Source organism: Onychomys torridus, chromosome X (genome assembly GCF_903995425.1).
Source record: "Onychomys torridus chromosome X, mOncTor1.1, whole genome shotgun sequence".
NCBI classification, from domain to species: Eukaryota; Metazoa; Chordata; class Mammalia; order Rodentia; family Cricetidae; genus Onychomys; species Onychomys torridus.
In genome coordinates, this window is record NC_050466.1 from 51827684 (window position 1) to 51845877 (window position 18194).

General features: G+C 48.9%; 2 protein-coding genes across 10 annotated transcripts; both read right to left on the reverse strand.

The window, feature by feature from the left end:
• Window positions 1-5190: 5190 nt before the first annotated feature.
• Window positions 5191-10377, reverse strand: Naa10 (N-alpha-acetyltransferase 10, NatA catalytic subunit). Of its 7 annotated transcripts, none has more exons than XM_036175356.1 (8): window positions 10192-10377; window positions 9694-9792; window positions 9253-9311; window positions 8373-8418; window positions 8163-8278; window positions 7908-7952; window positions 6186-6270; window positions 5191-5511 (listed from the first exon to the last, which is right to left on the reverse strand). In XM_036175356.1, the coding sequence occupies exons 1-8, from the start codon at window positions 10210-10212 to the stop codon at window positions 5275-5277; spliced, it is 708 nt and encodes a 235-aa protein (XP_036031249.1). In that variant the 5' UTR covers window positions 10213-10377; the 3' UTR covers window positions 5191-5274. The 7 variants fall into 7 exon arrangements, with proteins under 7 accessions (XP_036031249.1, XP_036031252.1, XP_036031251.1 ...); XM_036175359.1 differs by having other exon boundaries at window positions 5191-5599; XM_036175358.1 differs by having other exon boundaries at window positions 9271-9311; window positions 10192-10362.
• Window positions 10378-10565: 188 nt separating this feature from the next.
• LOC118574158 (renin binding protein) lies at window positions 10566-17969 on the reverse strand. Of its 3 annotated transcripts, XM_036174878.1 has the most exons (12): window positions 17938-17969; window positions 17762-17819; window positions 17515-17624; window positions 17280-17355; window positions 17099-17174; window positions 16774-16946; window positions 16120-16344; window positions 15276-15357; window positions 14776-14951; window positions 13917-14048; window positions 10785-10872; window positions 10566-10697 (listed from the first exon to the last, which is right to left on the reverse strand). In XM_036174878.1, the coding sequence occupies exons 3-12, from the start codon at window positions 17619-17621 to the stop codon at window positions 10573-10575; spliced, it is 1260 nt and encodes a 419-aa protein (XP_036030771.1). In that variant the 5' UTR covers window positions 17622-17624; window positions 17762-17819; window positions 17938-17969; the 3' UTR covers window positions 10566-10572. The 3 variants fall into 3 exon arrangements, with proteins under 3 accessions (XP_036030771.1, XP_036030769.1, XP_036030770.1); XM_036174876.1 differs by lacking the exon at window positions 17938-17969 and having other exon boundaries at window positions 17762-17900; XM_036174877.1 differs by lacking the exon at window positions 17938-17969 and having other exon boundaries at window positions 17728-17829.
• Between the last annotated feature and the right edge of the window lie 225 nt (window positions 17970-18194).

Sequence of the window (18194 nt, forward strand, 5' to 3'; positions counted from 1 at the left end):
TTTCCCCCCCAGACAGGGTTTCTCTGTGTAGCTTTGGAGCCTGTCCTGGAAATCACTCTGTAAACTAGGGTGGCCTCGAACTCACAGAGATCTGCCTGCCTCTGCCTCCCAAGTGCTGGGATTAAAGGCATGTGCCACCACTGCCCAGCCACACTAGGCTTTTCTACTCAGTTGGGAAGGCAGGAGGCAGATGACAATCCACCTGTCTTCAGTTTGATAGAGAGAAGGCCCTGGGGTATACAGATAGTAAGAGAATGGCAAGGAACTTAGGTACTAAAATACAAAAGGAGTCCAGACCTGTACATGCACACATGGATATCAAAGTGCATATGAACACATATGACACTGACCTGGAGTTCTGGCAGTAGGGGGAGACTATTCTGGCTCTTCAATTGTGTGCAATCAACTTTCTTGGCCAGAAAGAATACTTACTCCCTTAGTTCTTGGTCTCTACTTGCTCTTAGTACCGAAGTCTTTCTCTAAGATGCTGCCAGGTGCTCACAGAGCCTTGAAGAAAAGGCCTGAAAGCTAGCTAGAAGTTGACAGGCCCAAGTCCTGGACTTCCAGAAGCTGATATTAGAAGTAGTAATGTTGGAATCCTCCATCAAGTCAAGCAAGCTTGTACGTCTTTTCACAACACATGAATGGGCATGCATCCATGTGAGCTGCTTTGTCAGAAGACACATCCCAACAGTGCCTCACACTAAGTCCTCTTATCAGTCAAAGCAACCCACCCTACCTGCCTTCCATTCTGTGAGTTTTGACTAATCCTCAGAAGTCCTTCATCCACCCAGCAGAGCCCAGCCAGGGCAGGATTCAAGAATTAGGCACACAAGAAATGGCCACTGAACTGGCCTTCAAATGTTCTCAGTCCTTACTCCAGGAATCTGAATGGTGCCCCATTCAGTCCCTTGGCATGAAACTGAATGAAAGGCAAAACAGAAAAGTTGAGTGATTGATTGCCCTAGCTCTTAGAAAACTTGTTTGGCATCTGAAGCCATGAGTGAAACTGCTTTTTGTATCTTTAGCTCATGTTCCTTTTTTTTTTTGACATGGTCTCACTCTGTAGTCCTGGCTGTCCTGGAACTCACCATGTAGACGAGGCTGGCTTCGAACTCACAGGAATTAGCCTGCCTCTGGCTCCTGAGTGCTGGGATTAAAGGCATGTGCCAGCACACCTGGCCTATTCCTTTTTGGCTTTAAAAATTTTTATTAGATTTATATTCACTTAATTTTATGTTTTGCTTTTATATGTGCAATTTGTGTGTGTGTGTGTGTGTGTGTGTGTGTGTGTGTGCTTGGTGCCCATGGAGACCAGAAGGTCTCAGATACTAGATACCAGAATTACAGATGATTGTGAATCTCCAAGTGGGTGCTGGGAATTGATCCTCTGAAAGAACAAGTGCTCTTAACCACTGAACCTTCTCCTCAGCTCCCTTCTTTTTGGCTTTTTGAGACAGGGTCTCATTCAGTAGCTCTGGTCAGACTGGAACTTGCTATGTAGACCAGGCTGGCCTTGAATTCATAGAGATCTGCTTGCTTCTGCCTCCCAGTGCTGAGACTAAAGGCATGCACCACCACCTCACCTGGCTAGCTCCTGTTTTAAGAATCCAAAACCTGCAGGGCAGGGTGAGAGTGGGTGAGTGGTGGTTCAGAGGCAAGCCAGGGCTACAGGGTGACTTCCAGACCAACCCTTATAAGCTACAGAGTGAGACGCTATCTCAAAAATCAGATAAGTGGAGCTGGAGAGATGGCTCAGTGGTTAAGAGCACTGACTGCTCTTCCAGAGGTCCTGAGTTCAATTCCCAGCAACCACATGGTGGCTCACAACCACCTGTAATGAGATCTGGTGCCCTCTACTGTCATGCAAACATACATGCAAATAGAACACTCATATGCATAAGATACATAAATAAATAAAATCTTTAAAAAAAAATAGGGTTTAGCTGGGCGGTGGTGGCTGCAAGCCTCTTTGTGAGTTCAAGGCCAGCCTGGTCTCCAAAGTGAGATGAGATCCAGTAAAGGCATAAAGTTATACAGAGAAACCCTGTCTCAAAAAACCAAAAAAAAAAAAAAAAAAAAGAAGAATCATATAAGCTGGGTGAAGTGATGCTCACCTAGAGGCAGAGATCAGGGCTATATATGGAGACTCTGTCAAAACAAACAAACAAAAATAAAACCCAAAAAGATAGGCAATGGAGATGGTTCCAGAGTAGTTAAGAACACTTCCAGAGGACAGAGTTCTTAGATTCCAAAGGCAGCTCACAACTATGTAATACTTCACTTCTAGGGGATCTAATGCCCTCTTCTGTACTCCGAGGGAGCCCCCACACAAATACACATATGGCCACAAAAATAAAAATAAATATTTAAAAAGAGAGTTCTTAAGTATTTTTTTTTAAAGCTAGATCTACAGGATTATTTCTGGCAGGGTCTCACTATGCATGCCAGTCAGAAATCCAACTGTTTATATTTAACATGAAACCGTAATGGTCAACATATTTGATTTTATGCACTTATCAGAACCTATAGAAAAAATAAAATACTCAGGGCTGCCAGGCGGTAGCTGAGAGAAAGGGGGGGAGGGGAGGAACGTCACTCTACCTCAAAAAACAAAACAACAAAATCACAAAGAAACCCCAAAACACAAACAACTCAGAGCTGCCTGCCTCTGTCTCCCAGAGTGCTGGGAGACTTTCTGTTTTTTGTTTTGTTTTGTTTGCTTGTTTGTTTTAATCTTATGTGCATTGATATTTTGCCTGTATATATGTGTCTGTGTGACTGACTGACAGTGTCAGATCCCCTGGAACTGGAGTTACAGACAGTTGTGAGGAGCTATGTGGGTGCTGGGAATCACACCTAGGTCATTCAGAAGAGCAACAAGTGTTCTTAACCACTGAGCCATCTCTCCAGCTCCGCAAGACCTTAAAACAAAAAAGACCTTTTTACATATGTGGGAGAATGTACACTTGGTCCTGAGGGATGTGACCACACGACGGGCTGATGTAATCAGACTGCTTGGCTACTGCGGACGGAGGGAGATGACACGAACCCTAAGGACAGTGGGGCTCCGGAGAGAAAAAAATGATTAGGCAGTGAGGGCATATTCTGGAGCAGAGTACTTAGAGTCAATCCCAGCCACCCTACCCTCTGCCTTCCAGCCTCAGCTCACAAAGGCACCTAAGCCGGCGCTTCCTAGAAAAGGATGCCACTGAAACAAAGGAAGTGCTGGGGCCCCCAAAGGCCTAGCAGGCCTGCGGTTTCCCCCTCCACCGCTCCTACCTCCGCCCAGGAAACCTAACCGACTAGGGGCGGAGCAGACAGCAGAACTTCAACAGGCCGCCAATAACACCCAGGGAAGAGGGTGGGCCTCCGCAAGGGCCTTAGGAAAATTCGCGCGCTCCCTCCCACCAACTCTGGGGTGCCGCCGAGCCCGTGCGCATGTCTACAAGTTCTTCAACGGGGCGTTTATTTTAGCGTTGTAAAACCAATTAGAGCCTGGGAACTAAGACCGTCACCGGTTTATGAACCGGAAGGGAGCGACACCAGCACGCTAGGCGGAACAGCCTCAGACTCAGACTGTACAAAGGAAGTACAATCAGAACGCAGTTTCGCTTTAACTAGAGAAGGGGGGGGGGGAGGGGGGTGGAGAACAGCCATGCGCAAGCGCAACTTTTCTTCCCTGGCTCTGCCCTCCAGCTTTCTCGGTTTCTGAAGGATCATTTATACTAAAGAACTAAGCTCCAGGGCAAATTATTCAACCTAGCGACAGATCACTGTCACTTGCAAGAGCAGGGAAGTTGTTAGCATAGTGACAGCTCACCTATGTTCTGGGGTCACCAATTATAGTTTAGAAGCCAGAAAGCACATTTAGGAGAGAATGTTAAAGTAAGGGTGGGGTTGTGACAAAGCGTTCAAGAGTGGGGTGGACTCATTTTCCCCTTTTTTGCTTTAAAAACAAAAAAAAAAAAAGCTGGAAATGGTGACTCACACTTGAAACCTCAGCACTTGGAAGACTAAAACACGGCCAGACTTGGCTACATAGTAAATTAGTTCACACCACCCTGAAATACTTGAGACCCTGTAAAAGAAGGGAAGAGTGGTGCATGCCTTTAATCCCAGCACTGGGGAGGCACAGTCAGGGATCTGAGTTCGAGGCCAGCCTGGTCTACAGAGCAAGTTCTAGGACAGTAAAGACTGTTACACAGAGAAACCCTGTCTTATGCACTTACCAGAACTGTCTCAGCATAGCAACAAATACAGAATATTCATGGGGGAGCTGGCTGGGATGGCTCACACTTGTAATCCCAGTACTTTGGAGCCCGAGGCAGGAGAATTACCACAAGTTTGAGGCCAGCTGGGCTACATAATAAGTTCCAGGCCAGTTTGGGCTAAGGAGATCCTGACTTAAAAGATGAATAAACAAAATAAAGGAAATGAAGCTGGTAATGGTGAATGTCAGCATGCAAAGAACACCTTAGAGGATTAGGACTTTGAGGCCAACAATTAGTGCTAGGAATGTGGTTCAGTTGGTAGAGTGCTTGTCTAACATCCAAGAGGCCCCGAGTTAGATCTCCAGCACTGTATGAACTGAGTGTGGTGGCACAAAGACCCAGCTTAGCTTTAAAAAAAATGTATTAATGTAATTGAACCCACAGGACCCAATGACTGTTGGGATGGTATGGAGGAAAGAATTAGGGATAATGAAGAAGGAAGAGCCTGAGCAACTGGGTAGCTAAATAGGCCATGATCTGGCTAAGACATCTCCAGATAAGTGAAATAAGAAGTTGGACTTAGGCATTTGGGGTCCAGGAGGTATGAACTGGAGCTGCTGCAGATGAGAGCAAGTACGACCAGGAAAAAGGGCTAAAAGTGGGACATAAGAGGGCGAAACAGTGCAGCAAAGAGTATCATGATGGAAAAGTTGCCTCTGAAATGCAAGGCTAACTAGAACCAAGAAATCATTTAGTTCAGCCCTAGAAAATTATTAAGGAAGTAAATGAGGCCTGCAGGCCAGGAAGGTGACAGCAGAATAGGGCACCCAAGTCAGTTTATCTGCTGCCCCCAACTCAGTTGCTGAAGGTGGCCAGATTCTCCAAATCTGTTTGACTTGTGAGCTGAGTAGGCTCTGGTTTGTGAAGATGACATTCCTGCCATAAAGGAGCTGGAAAGAAGCACATCCCCACTATGCACATTCACAAACTCCCCAAGGCCACAGGGTGACATTTATTGTAAAAGCACATGGGGTGAGGCTTGAACCAGGTAGGGCAGGGTCTAGGAGGCAGAGTCAGAGGCCTCTGAGCTGTCTTTGACATCTGTGCTCTCTGTGGTCTCGCTGACCTCGCTGAGGTCCTTGCTGTCCCCACCACTATCCTCAGCAGCCAGGCCCTTCTCACGACAGGCCTCTCCCGAGCTCAGAAGCATGTTGTTGCCTTTGCTCTCCGCCTTGTTCTCCATGGCCGCCAGCACCATGTGCCTGCCCTTTTCCTTCAGCTCCAGGTGCCGTCTCAGCTGCCGCCGGGAGCCCAGAGGGAAGCGGGTGGAAAGAGACAGGGCCTAAGTCTCCAGACAGGAGACAAGAGCCAGGCCCTGGGGCTGGCTGGGGGAAGGGACACAATGAGAAGTGGTAGGGCCAAGGCAGGAAATAGGACTGGGTAGAGATGTAGTTCAATCCTAGCTCTGCCCTTAAGCCTGTTTCCTCATCTGTAAAATGACAAGGGTCCTGCTGCACTCAAATGGGTTTCTGGGGAGCTCCAAAGACACAGTAGTGCCCCATAAATTGCCCTACCCCAGGAAGCTTGGGCAGGAACCCTTTCTCCCCAGCCCAGTTTGGTTCTAGATCAGAGCAGGCTGGCCATGACTGCCTCAACCCTAGTAGTCCCAATCCCTCTGTAGAAAAATCTCTTCCTACTGTCTCTCCTATTTCACCTCCAGGCTTCTTCCCCAGAGAACATCCCATGGCCTCCTTTATAGTCAACCAAGGCCATGCCTATATTTGTCAGCTTAGAAGTGAGGGAAAGAGGGACTCTGACTCCTAGCTCTATAGCTACAAGGGCTGACATTCAACCTTGGTCTTGCTTCCAGCCACCACTGCCCCAACTTGTAGCTCTTAAGTAGCCACCTTTCCCAAATGAAGAATCCTCTCTACTGCTGGAATTGCTGCCCTGACCTGGCTGAACTCTTACCTCATCAGCCATCTGTGTAAGGTCCCGCTTCATTGCATATGCATCTTCTCCATCTGCATAGTATTTGGGCTCCACTTCACTGATCCTGGGGGTAGGATGAAGACACACGCCTGGGGGCAAATTCTCCAGGTTCTTAGGCTATTGGGGTGGGTGTCATCTCCCCCTGGAGGGGGTGAGGCAAAAGGCCAGCCTGAATGGATTCCTTTTTTGTTTTTCATTTGAGTGGACTCTTCCAACAGCCAGGACAGCTTTCTCTGCTCTCTCCAGTGAAGCCAAGCAGCATGTAGCATCCAGGATACTTTCTGTCCCTAGACTTGCCACCACTCTGCCCGTAGCCTGACTAGCAAGGACTTGTGTCTTTTGAATTGAAGCCCTTAATTCTTCTTCTTCCTTCCTCTCTCTGACCTGCTCCCTGTCATTTACTGAACATATAGCTAATTCCTCTGCTAGGAAAGAGGGACACGGTACCTGTGTGTAGGTGGCCATCACAGGCAACCTGGCTACTGCTGAGGGAAGATGTATGTGCACACTCGAGTAGCCTTGACACTTGAAGGGAAGCCATCTGATGGCCTAGAAAGGTCTTTGTCAGCCTAAGACATTAAAGATGAGAATTGGTGTGTGTGTACACATGCTCATGTGTGCATATGGAGGCCAGAGGTTTATGATGGGTATCTTCCTCAATTGCTTCCCACCTTATTTTTTTCAAAATACGATCTCTCACTGAATCTGGACCTTGCCCATTCAACTGGGCTGGCTGGTTAGTGTACCCAGGGATTCTCTTGTCTTAACCTTCTCAGCACTAGGATAAGGATAACAGGTGCAGGACACTGTGACTTTTATACATGGGTGCCAGGGATCAAACTCAGGTCCTCACAAATAAGCTATCTCCTTGGCACCCCCCTTTTGAGACAGGGTCTTGCTGTGTGGCTGAGACTGAGCTAGAACTCCTTATGCCAGGCTCCTAAACCACAGTCCTACATCTTCTGAGTGCAAAGACTGAGAGGCATATACCACCACACCTAGTTGGGAATTGCTGACTTAGCATATGAAGCAGTTCCCACTAGAGGCATCCTTAACTAGGTCAAAGATCCCTCCATGAATCTGGGTATTGAATCCAGAAAAGCCTGAAAGCCACTGCCCTGTCCCAATGGTCTCATATTCACTTTACCTCCTCAAAGCCTAGTGTGATTCAGTGGATCCTCCAATCAGTTCATTTTTATGTGGCAGTAGGTACTGCTAGGTCCTCTCTTCAATGCTAGTCTCATGGAGACACCCATGTCTTGAGTAGACCTGCCCTCAGCCATCAGGACATCCAGAGCTATAAGTCCCTCATTGCTTTTATTCAAGGCTCCTTTCCTCTGCCATCCCCTTACTTCTGCTCTCACCTGATGCTTCCTGGTGCTAGTCACTTCTCAACCTTTGCTCATGCCCCCTAGCCTATCTTTCTTTACTCCTAGACCAGCACTAAGAAGCCTTGTGTGTTCTTCACCAGCCTCACTAGTACCAAGCCATCCTTCCTCCACCCAGTAAGATGTGTTGGGCCCCTGCTCTACCACACACACAGAAAGCAGGTGCCTTCTCCATGTCAGCTTGCTAGTGAACAGCCACTGAGTATACACAGAAGGCCTCCTAGCAATGTCTGGCGTCCCTCCACCCCTTTCTCAGCCCACCTCAGTCAAATGGATGGATCATGCCACTTAAAAAAAATTTTGATCTACTTACTGAAAGTTGAGAGTGTTGGAATAGAGATGCAGGGCAGCCCGGTTACTGCAGGGGAATAAGGCACTTCTGAGCTTCACAAACTTGGCCAGACAGGTTGGCAGGCCATATCCAGGTCCTACCTTTCCCAGTCCTCCTTTCCTACTAATGCTACTTCCCATCTTCTTCTGAAGGTAGGAAACCCCAGAGCCCCTATCAATAGGGTACCTCTTCCTCCCCACTCCCCAGCATTGCCCTTTCCCCCAACTTGGCTTCCACCTCTTTCTGACATGCAGGGAGACATATTTGGCGTTGAAGTTCTCTATCATAGCTCGAGAGGCCTGGTCCATCAGCTTCTGAGCAAGGCCAAGGCGCCGGTGGGAACGTTTCACAGCCTGAGAGAAAAAGAATGGGTAGAGTAGAACCTTGGGAGGCTACCTTCAATTACCTCCAGTTCACCTCTGCCAAACCCTCAGTAGCTCTACTCACCAGTGAGGTGATATGTCCATGGGGTACATCATCTGGATCCTCTTCCCTAAAGGAAAAAGCTAGAAAGGAACCTGGTACAGGTGCAGTCTATCTGGGACACCTGTGCACAGCAACTATGTAGACTTTGTGGTGGACCCTATAGCACCCCGAATCCAGGCAGAGGAGAACTAGAAACTTCTGAATCAGAATAACCAATCACACCCTCCTCAAAGCTCCATGCTACACCCACCAGATATGTGCAGTGTCAACACAACATTGCCCTATGATTGACCAATAGAAAAAAAGTCAGCTGCCAAGCCACAAAGAGTAGTGCTGAATGATGCAAAGCACTAAGTGAAGTGATCCAGTTTGAAAGAGCTCAGTTCCTATTCCAACTCTCCAACATTCTGAAAAAGTGACCTTGTTGTTGGAGGTTGTGGGAAGTATGGAATACCCTAAAGGTGAACAAACACTCTTCAACTGTCTGACTCAGAGGGCGTGCAACACAGACAGAAGCACAACAAGGAAAACACGAATCTAAACAAAATCTGTGCTGGTTTCTCACTTCAAATAAGTGTACCATATTTGATAGTGAAAGAACAAACATGGAGGAGGGGTGTATGGAAATACTCGGTACCTTCTGCTTAATTTTCCTGTCAACTTAGAGCTACCCTACAAACAACCTGTTATTTACAAAAAAATATCCACAGCAAACTGAGCATAATTAATCACAGCATTCAGGAAGCTCAGCCCAAAGACTGCTGTAAATTTGAGGCCAATCTGGGCCTTAGCAGTATTCATCAGACATGGGAGGTATCGGTTTCCCACTCCCTTCTCCAAAGCTTTTCCCCCAGCTCCTCAACACCCACTCTTAGCATTAGGCTCCTAATTGGTGACTCACATTTTGGCCAAGACGTACCCCACAATCTTCCCATTCTCATCCTCAGCAATGTAAGAGAGCTGGTAATAGACAAGAAAAGGAAGTCAGGCAGAGCAGGCAACAGGCTAGAGCTCATTGCCAGCCTCCTGCTTTGTGTAAGATAGTAGGAAGCTGCAAAAATTGTTGAGTTGTGACAACTGGTGACCTGGAATGCAAGGGGCCCAGTTTCTCCACACTTGTGCTCCCTCTTGGAAGAGTACAGGCACAGGTGGGAATCCCATCTCCAACCTGTGTGTAGCTTACAGTCCCTACACACACCTTTTCATTTGCCAGGCTTCCCCATCAGCCAGGGCCTCACTGTCCCGAGGCACTGTACCTCCCTGCCCACTGCTTTTAGCCCACTCAGATCCATGCTTCTCTGCCGTGTCCCTTATAGCCCTACAAAACACAAAAGCTGCCTACCTGGGGCCACGACAGGCCGTGGTAGAAGTAGTACTTCATCTGGTAGTTTTCCGGCAGGCAGAGCAGGTTGCAGTGCTGCATGTTCATCAGGTCCTCGGGCTGCGTGACAGTGGGGACACGGTTAGTTCAGGACTTCAGTGACCAAGAGGGCCTCACGCATGCAAGACCCCTGTTCTCTGTTCTCTCTGGGCCTTCCCTTCCCCCAGGCAGGGCAGGGTTGTGACTATCTGACTTTGCACAAGCCTGGTTTCAATGCACCGTGCAAAATGCGCCAGTTCCAGGACCAAGTAGCAGCGCCTGGAAGTTGCGGAGCCCTGACATCAGGCAAACGCGGGATACTATAATCCCAAAATGTCTAAAGCAGGTTGCAGCAACCTTAAGGTCCAGCGGCCGCAGACGTGCGGGGGCCACAGCACCAGGTCCCTCGGTAGCATGTGCACGTGGTCACCTGGCAAGGAGCCCACGCGATGCGGACAGGCTGGCTCCCCATCACCTCACCCTAGCATTGCGGATGTTCATCACGGCGGCGGAGCTCGCGGGTCCTCGTAGGTTGTGAACGCGCGCGCTCAGCGGCCACTCAGAAGCACCGCACGGACGTTAGGGGTAGGGGCTGGGACAAGGGCCAAACTCCCAGGAGGTGGTGGCGGAAGAGACAAGCCGCTACGACTAGTCCGCAGCGGAAGTGCGTGGCTACAGGATCCGCCTCCAAACCACAGTTAGTGAGCTCTCCCAGAGCCAATGGGCGCGGTGGAACAGTGGTGAGGTGGTGCCTTCGAGGCCGCCACGAAGGCCCCGCAAACCGGGCAGCGTGGAGAGTAGCTATTCCCATCTACAGGGCCCACAGAAGTGCACACACAAGCAGGTGGAGCAGGATCAGATTTATTTCGAGACTCCGAGGCTGGGGACAGAGGGCGAGCACATGACGGGGACAGGCCCGAGGCGGCAGAGCAGGGCCTCCAGAATCTGCTCACACATGGCCAGGCACCGCGGCACATGGAAGCAGCCTGTGAGGAGAAGGGATGCTGGTGTTGGGAGGGTTCCGGGAGCCAGGTGCCACACACTCTTGCAAGTCTCGCCCGTTCCCCGCTCACCTTTAAAAGGACCTCCCTTGATGGTGAGGGCCACCTTTCCCTCTCGGTTCAGATAGCCAAACCATTCCCCGAACTCAGGATCACGAAACTAGAATAAGGAGACAATGACAGCTAGTATCTGGCAGGACCCACCCGAATGTCACCGGCTGAGGAAGGGGCTCGCCTTTGCAGTGCTTCCAGTGGTCTGAGTTCAAATGACATGATTTCAGTACTTTTAACAGACTACGTCCTGGAAAAAGATGAAAGCTGAGGATGGTAGGCCTTCTCAGCTTGTAATCCAGTGAGGAAGGGGCTGCAGGTGGTGTGCTGAAACGCTGAGAGAACAGGCTCTCTATATTTGATTGTGGGTGTGTTATCTAACACTTTGAACTGAATACTTTAGAAACAAACATTTTACCTCATTTAAGTTAAAAAAAAGGAAGAAAGAAAGAAAGAAAGACAGAAAGAAAGGAAGGAAGGAAGGAAGGAAGGAAGGAAGAGAAAGAAAGAAAGAAAGAAAGAAAGAAAATCTTGTCAGCAAACTTTGCAACAAGTGACTTCCCTGGAGTTCATGTTCTCTACTTCACAGGCATTGGGTCCAAAAGATCTTTGGATTGTCAAGCAGAGACACATAACTCCTGTCCTTGTATACTGAAGTTTTTATAACAGGGTCTCACTCTTTCCTCTAACCCTGTGTGCTGGGGCATGCTTTTAGCCCCAGCTCTTAGGATATAGAGGCTGACACATTTCTGTAAGTTTCAGGCCAACCTGGTCTTCTGCCTGCCTTCATCATGCGTTCTGACACTGTCCAGTGGATCTGATGCTTTAGATATGGGGGACAGCATCTGAGCTGCTGGATAGACCCTTTGTACACCCCATCCCATACCTGTCTTACTGAGGCTTTTTCAGTTCCCCAAAATGTAGCCCAGGTCCTTATCCAAGGCCCTTCCCATTTTGTTCTCAATGATAAAATAGTTAAGTAGAACCCCTTCTTAGAAGGCATTCAAGTTTACCATCAAAATGCTCCCTTTAAATTGTGACATATGAAGCCAGGCAATGGTGGTGCACACCTTTGATCCCAGCACTCAGGAGGCAGAGACAGGTGGATCTCTGAGTTCGAGGCCAGCCTGGTCTACATATCAAGTTCTAGGACAGCCAGGGCTACACTGAGAAACCCTGTCTCAAAAAAATATTGTGACATATGAGTTGTGAATTTTAAGCTGTGTAATGATTCATGTCTGTAATCCCAGCACTCAGGAGGCTAAGGCAGGAGAATTGCCTCAAGTTCAAAGCCAGTCCAGATTCTGTCTCAGAAAGAGTGGTGGTGGTGTATTCAAGAGAGGTATAAGCAGTTCTGTATCTAATCATTATAACTTTTGAGTTGTCTTGTCCTTATTATGTATTTATATTTGAGAAGGAGTCTCACCTTGTATTCCTGACTGCCCTAGAACTTGCTATGTGGCTCAGGCTGGCTTGGAACTCAATTGAAATCTTCCGGCCTTCCCAGTGCTGGAACTAAAGGCATGCACCAAAGCTGGATCATGTTCTTTTTTTTCTTTAAGTTTTTTCTTTTTTTGAAACAGGATTTCTCTGTGTAGCTTTGGCTGCCCTGGAACTCACTTCCCTCTGCTTCCCAAGTGCTGGGATTAAAGGTGTAATAAATAAGTGTCTATGTGATTTATTTAGGAGCTGGGTGGCAGGCTCCCAAAAGAGCAAAGAGCGAAAACAACCAACTTCAGAAACTCATCTGCTGGGCCAAGAGTCAGTAAAATACCTTACAAACTAGTTTGGTGGTGGTGATAAACACCTTTAAGCCCAGCTCTTGAGAGGCAGAGGCAGGCTTATCTCTGAGTTGGAAGCCAGCCTTATCTACAGAGTGAGTTTCAGGACAGCCCAACCATGGCTACACTGAGAAACCCAGTCTTGAAAAAACAAGCAAACAGCCGGGCGGTGGTGGCACACGCCTTTAATCCCAGCACTCGGGAGACAGAGCCAGGAGGATCTCTGTGAGTTCGAGGCCAGCCTGGTCTACAGAGAGAAATCCAGGAAAGGCACAAAGCTACACAGAGAAACCCTGTCTTGAAAAACCAAAAAAAAAAAAAAAAAAGAAAGAAAGAAAAAAAGAAAGAAAGAAAAAAGAAAAACAAACAAACAAAAAGTACCTTGCAAACATTAGAACCTGAGTTTCATCCCAGAACCCATATGAAAAAAAAGACAGGGATAGCATGCTTGTATTCCCACCACTGGAGAAACAGAGATAGGATGATCCCAATTGTATGCCTGCTAGCTAACATAGCTAGTGAGTGACCCTGTCTCAACAAAAGGTATGTAGTACCTGAGAAACACCACCTGAAGTTGTCCTCTGACCTACCTATACTCTCTCTCTCTCATACATACACACACACACACACACACACACACACACACACACACACACACACACTTGGGGGAGGTTCCAACTGCTGATTCACCAGCCTGACATACTAGCTGTTGGATTCCCTGTCAAGGCTCAGGCTGCTGGACCTGGCAGATTAAGGCTATTCCTGCTACATGGAGCTCACCTGGCTGGACCCTCCTAGCTTCCCTTCTGTCAAACAGACATACCCTGCCCTCCACTGCTTTGGATCCTTGCTCACAAGGTCTTCTCTGATCCCTCTATAAGAAAGTTCATGCAGGGAGAGGGGGTGTGATGACACACACCTTTAATCCCAGCACTCGTGGGAGGCAGAGGCAGGTGGATCTCTGTGAGTTTGAGGCCAACCTGGTCTACAGAGTGAGTTAGAGGACAGCCAGAACTGTTTACACAGAGAAACCCTGTCTTGAAAAACCAAAGAGAAAAAAAGAAATTTCTGTATCATTTGCCATCTGCTTTGTTTCCCACAGCTCATTGGTCTCTACATTTGCTTGTTTACTTGATTAGAATCTGACCACCTAGAAAGGTGAATTCCTTGTGGCAAGGCTTCTTGGTTTACCAAACAAAAGGCATTCTTGGTACCCACAGAGCAGCCGAGGGTAACACCTGATGAATGGGCAGGAGTGACTGAGGGAAAGCCTACTGGACCCTCTTATATAGCCCATTTCTCCCTTTCCTGCTGTCTGTCATATCCTTCAAACCTGAACAGTGCTTCCAGGAAACAAGTCGACAGCACTTACATGGCAGAAGGTGTACTCAGCCACCTGATTGAAGATCTTTAGCAAGGTAGGGTCCCCACTGTCCCTGTAACCCATGAGGAAGGCAATCATGGCTTCACAGTGTGGCCACCACAGCTTCATGTCCCACTCCAGCTGAGAAGAGAGCAGAGAGAGGCAGCTAAGGTCCTTGTTGACCTTAGGACTCAGTCTGTCTGACTCATGACTCTTGGTTCTCAATCATGAGACATGGCGGAGTTTGAATAGTCCTTAAGAGTAGGGCTAGCTTTCTGATCTGAATGTACCCCCAAGCAGCTCCTTAAAAGGACAAGTACTGGGGCAGATTCCCTTTGTCCCTTAAGTTGAAATGCTGTCTGTCTTGTCACCTCTTTAAGCCTCTTGGACACTGCTGCTCCCTATGGCTGGTAGAGTACCCTCAGCAGATCTCCAGCAGGATCAGGACACAACTGATCAGAAGAACAATACCCTAACCCTAACCCTAACCCCTCCTGTCTGCTACCAAGTGGGAAAGTGAGAATCACCCAAGAACCCTTCAAGGCACTGGCACCAGACGAAGGGGACATGTGTCTTGGCATCAGCATTTGCACACTCTCTTCTCCACTGGCTTTCATGGGATATATGATGGGGAAACTGGACTCTGGGTTCAAATGTTGTTGTTGTTATTGTATTTTGAGACAGGATTTCTCTACATTGTCCTGGCTGTCCTGAACCTCACTATATAGACCAGGCTGGCCTTGAGCTCACAGAGATCCTTCTGATATGGCCCCCAAGTGCTGGGATGAAAGACATGTGCCACTACACCTGGCTCTGAGTTCCCCTATTACATGCCAGGCTTCCAGCAAGTTGCTCTGGGCATTCTCACCTGGGTGGGGCAGAAACCATCAGCATCCTGGAAGTAGAAGAGGCCTCTGTGCTCAGGGTCCCATCCAGAGTAGAAAGGCAACAAGAGAAACTTGTCAATGATGTGCATTCGAAGTTTGATGTCACCTTTCCTGCGGGCATACTGGAGCAGGAACCAGCCAGCTTCTATTGTGTGGCCTAGTGAGGGTTGAAAGAAAGTAAGCCAGGAATCAATTCCCTTCCCAAGCATCTGAGGGCTTGAGTTCCTGGAACCTCCCTTCCTCCTCAAGGGTGAAAGATGCTTGAACTCTGTCACAGGATACCCTGCCTTTCTGCCTGGACTCCATTCCCTGAAAAAAAATGCCCCCCAAACAGACACTTAAGATCCTTCAGCCAATGCCCAGTCCTCGGCAGACTTTCCTCTTTCTCTATCTGGTCTTTGGTGGAGGAAGGAGGGCAGGCCCTCCCATATGAGACCCCAAACTGAAAGCTGAGTTCTTTTTCCTGATGGGCCCAGCACACCTGGGTTCTGATGTCTTCCAAGGCAACCAGGAAGTTCTTTGCCATCCTCTGATATATTCTCTAGCACAGTTTTCCCATCCCTCTGCCAGGAAAGAAACAAAAGACAGATGTTTCCATCCCCTCTCATCCAATCAGATCTAACTTCAAAAATCCCTCCTGTGGGGCTTGGTGGCCCACTCCTTTAATCCCAGTACTAGGGAGGCAGAGGCAGGCAGATCTCTGTGAGTTCAAGGCCAGCCTGGTCTACATAGTGAGTTCCAGGACAGCCTGGACTGTTACAGAGCCCTTTCTTAAAAAAAAAAAATTCCTTCCTCCACTCTTGGTACCAGCTATCCACCTACTCAGTAGGCCCAAAGGGGGCATTTTTGATTGTTGTGTGTTTTGAAACAGTCTTGGGTAGCCCAGGCTAGTCTCAAATTTACTATACATGCAAGGCTGACCTTGAACTCTAGATTTTCCTGCTTCTACCTCTGGAGTTCTGGAATTATAGAAGGACATTTTTGGAATGGCTGATTGTCTTCCATGGGGCTATAGGTTCTGATCCTTGCTTTAGATCTGGATCTCTCAAGCAGAGAGCATAAAACACTGAATGAGGAGGATGTCCACAGAGCCTGAGAAGGTCTCAGGATGTGCCTGGGGCTCTGGCCTCTTCTTTCTGCCTTAGGACCCACCCATCTCTGTCCCAGCATGCCAGGCTCCACCTTTCTGAGGGCCCTGGGCTATATTTCAAATGAATGTGCTTCCTTAGATCTACCTGTCTAGAAGCTGAAGAACATATTTCAGGTAGAGGGGCCCTTGCAGAGTGGGAGGATAGGGTTCACTCTGTCCCTCTCTCTGTGCCTACCTGGACGTGCTGCAGAATCCTGTGGGCACACCAGTCCCCTAGTTCTGCATACTTGCTGGTCAGTGCCTCATCTTCCTCTCCAAGCTGTTCTACCAGGTGGAGCAGCATCATGGGCACTGCCAAGGCCTCTGCCGCAGGGGTCCCTGAGAGCCTAGGCTGGCCTAGCTCAGATGAGTCTACCCGTACCCAGTGGACGATCTGATCCATCATCTCCACAGCTTCATTCTGTGGGGAGACCAGGCAGAGGCTGCATGCCATGTCCCATTTCTTTCCCCCAGGAAGGACCTAGGATTCAGCTTGTTCTCCAAGGATACCTGCTCTTTCTGCAGCTCTCCAGGGCCAGCTCTACAGCCAAGTACCAGAGGCCAAGTGGATCCACCCAACATTGCTTATGGGGTGAGGGGGAAGCTCTGGGATTCAGGCAGGAGGGCCCAGGGAGGAAAATGGACCTCTTCTACATGGACACAGGGCACTGACTGATAGATTCATGTTTTCCCAGGGTTCCTATGGTGGTACAGGAATTGGGAGAGAGCTGAGGAGAGAAAGTGGTCACAAAATGGTAGGACAGGAGTGAATAGGTGTTGTGGCAGGCTCTCTAGTCTCTCTTCAGAGTGAATTCATACCCAACAGCCTGTGGCCATCCCTCCCACACACCTGATAATGTGTTTCCCCTGTTACTTTCCAAAGCTCATTCATGGCCATGACGTAGAAACATTCGCTGAAAATGGTCCGCTGCACCTTCACTGGATGGCCATCCCGAGTCAACACAAAGGCACATTTCTTGGCAGGCAGTGCCACGCGGGCATGATGCAGCAAAAACTCACCACCTGGTGGTTGGGGAGTATACATCTTAGGTAAGGGCTCAGAATATACTGTCTCTTGGAACATATCCAGTCCCTTTTCTTTTCTAGACCCCTTTAGATCCACTGAATAAATGACCTACTGAAGCTCCTGAGGAGATGGGGGTAGGAGAGGGTACCTGCTTTTGCTGCATCCAGAAGTTCAGCACGGCGGAAGCGCTCAAAACTGCGGTACAAGTGACAATACATCCAGACCTGTGAGGGAAGAGTTTGAAGAGAAGCAGCTGGGGTGGGGGTGGGGAATCTTAAGTATCCCGGAGTATATCCAATTGTGTGACAGCCTTAAGTGTGCAAACTGACCTGCCTCCCCTGCAGCCAGACATATTTGAGGTGATCATAGACCTGCCCATTGCGGCCAAGGCATGTGAGGAAGCCCCTGTGAGACATGTTGTATTGTTAGAAAAAGAGGAGATTTGCACCCTTCTCCATAGCTTCACTACTCTCCTGAAGCCAGTAGATCTGTGAGTCGCCTCAGAGTGAAGTAGGGGTTTGGGAGGGGCAAAAGCCCTGGGAGGATCATTGAGAGGTAGCTAACCCGTGTTCCTGGTCATGGGAGTGCTCCATCCAGAAAGCGACCACATTGTCGAGCTCCTGTCCCACACGTTCCTTCCAGACCTGCAGTGTCTCTCGTTCCTTCTCCATGTCCTGTGAAGTGATTCAGGTCAGGGCATGCATGGAGGCACAGCTCTTCGCAGGGACTTCCTGAACCAGCTCCAGTGGGCCCCAGAGCTGTTTGATCGCACCCCACCTCCATAGGGCCTTGATCCAAGGATCCCTCTTGCCTTTGCGACGGGCTTCTGATCCCACCATTTGCTGGAACCCTCCAGAACAGCACCTCTCCTGCCAATGAGACCACTGACTTTTAACACTCGGTCCATTTATTAGCTCTCCTCCAGGAAACCGGAGTTGGTCAAATCCCGTGACCGTCACTCAGCTGACTGAGTAGTGCCCCACCCACCTGATCGTCTTCAGAGTTCTGAAGGGCCCGGAGGTGGGGGCGGGACAGAGGGCGGGGTTTGAAACCCCACCTCCTGCCCATCAAGGCCCTGGGGGAGCACTCTTGCTCTAGATTCTCCTGGTGGGAAGTGGGTGAGGACAGTCTTGTCCCATGGAAAGGGAAGTAGGGAGGAGACTGAATTGTGCCTGGCAGCTGAGATTGGTGATCCCAACAGATGTGTGGGGTTGGGGTGCTCCTGGAAATGCCTGAATCCTGAG

Excerpts from the sequence above, each read along its gene's own strand:
- Naa10 (XM_036175354.1), bottom strand. The coding sequence starts at position 10,183 with ATGGGGAGCCAGCCTGTCCGCATCGCGTGGGCTCCTTGCCAG. Across the intron at positions 8,419-9,252 it reads GGGTACGTCTTGGCCAAAAT|GGAAGAGGATCCAGATGATG; the intron begins GTGAGTCACCAA and ends TTTTTCCTTTAG. Across the intron at positions 5,512-6,185 it reads TTACACAGATGGCTGATGAG|CTGAGACGGCACCTGGAGCT; the intron begins GTAAGAGTTCAG and ends TCCCGGCGGCAG.
- LOC118574158 (XM_036174876.1), bottom strand. The coding sequence starts at position 17,857 with ATGGACCGAGTGTTAAAAGTCAGTGGTCTCATTGGCAGGAGAGGTGCT. Across the intron at positions 17,625-17,761 it reads ATCAGAAGCCCGTCGCAAAG|GACATGGAGAAGGAACGAGA; the intron begins GCAAGAGGGATC and ends ATCACTTCACAG. Across the intron at positions 14,952-15,275 it reads TGGAAGACATCAGAACCCAG|GCCACACAATAGAAGCTGGC; the intron begins GTGTGCTGGGCC and ends AACCCTCACTAG.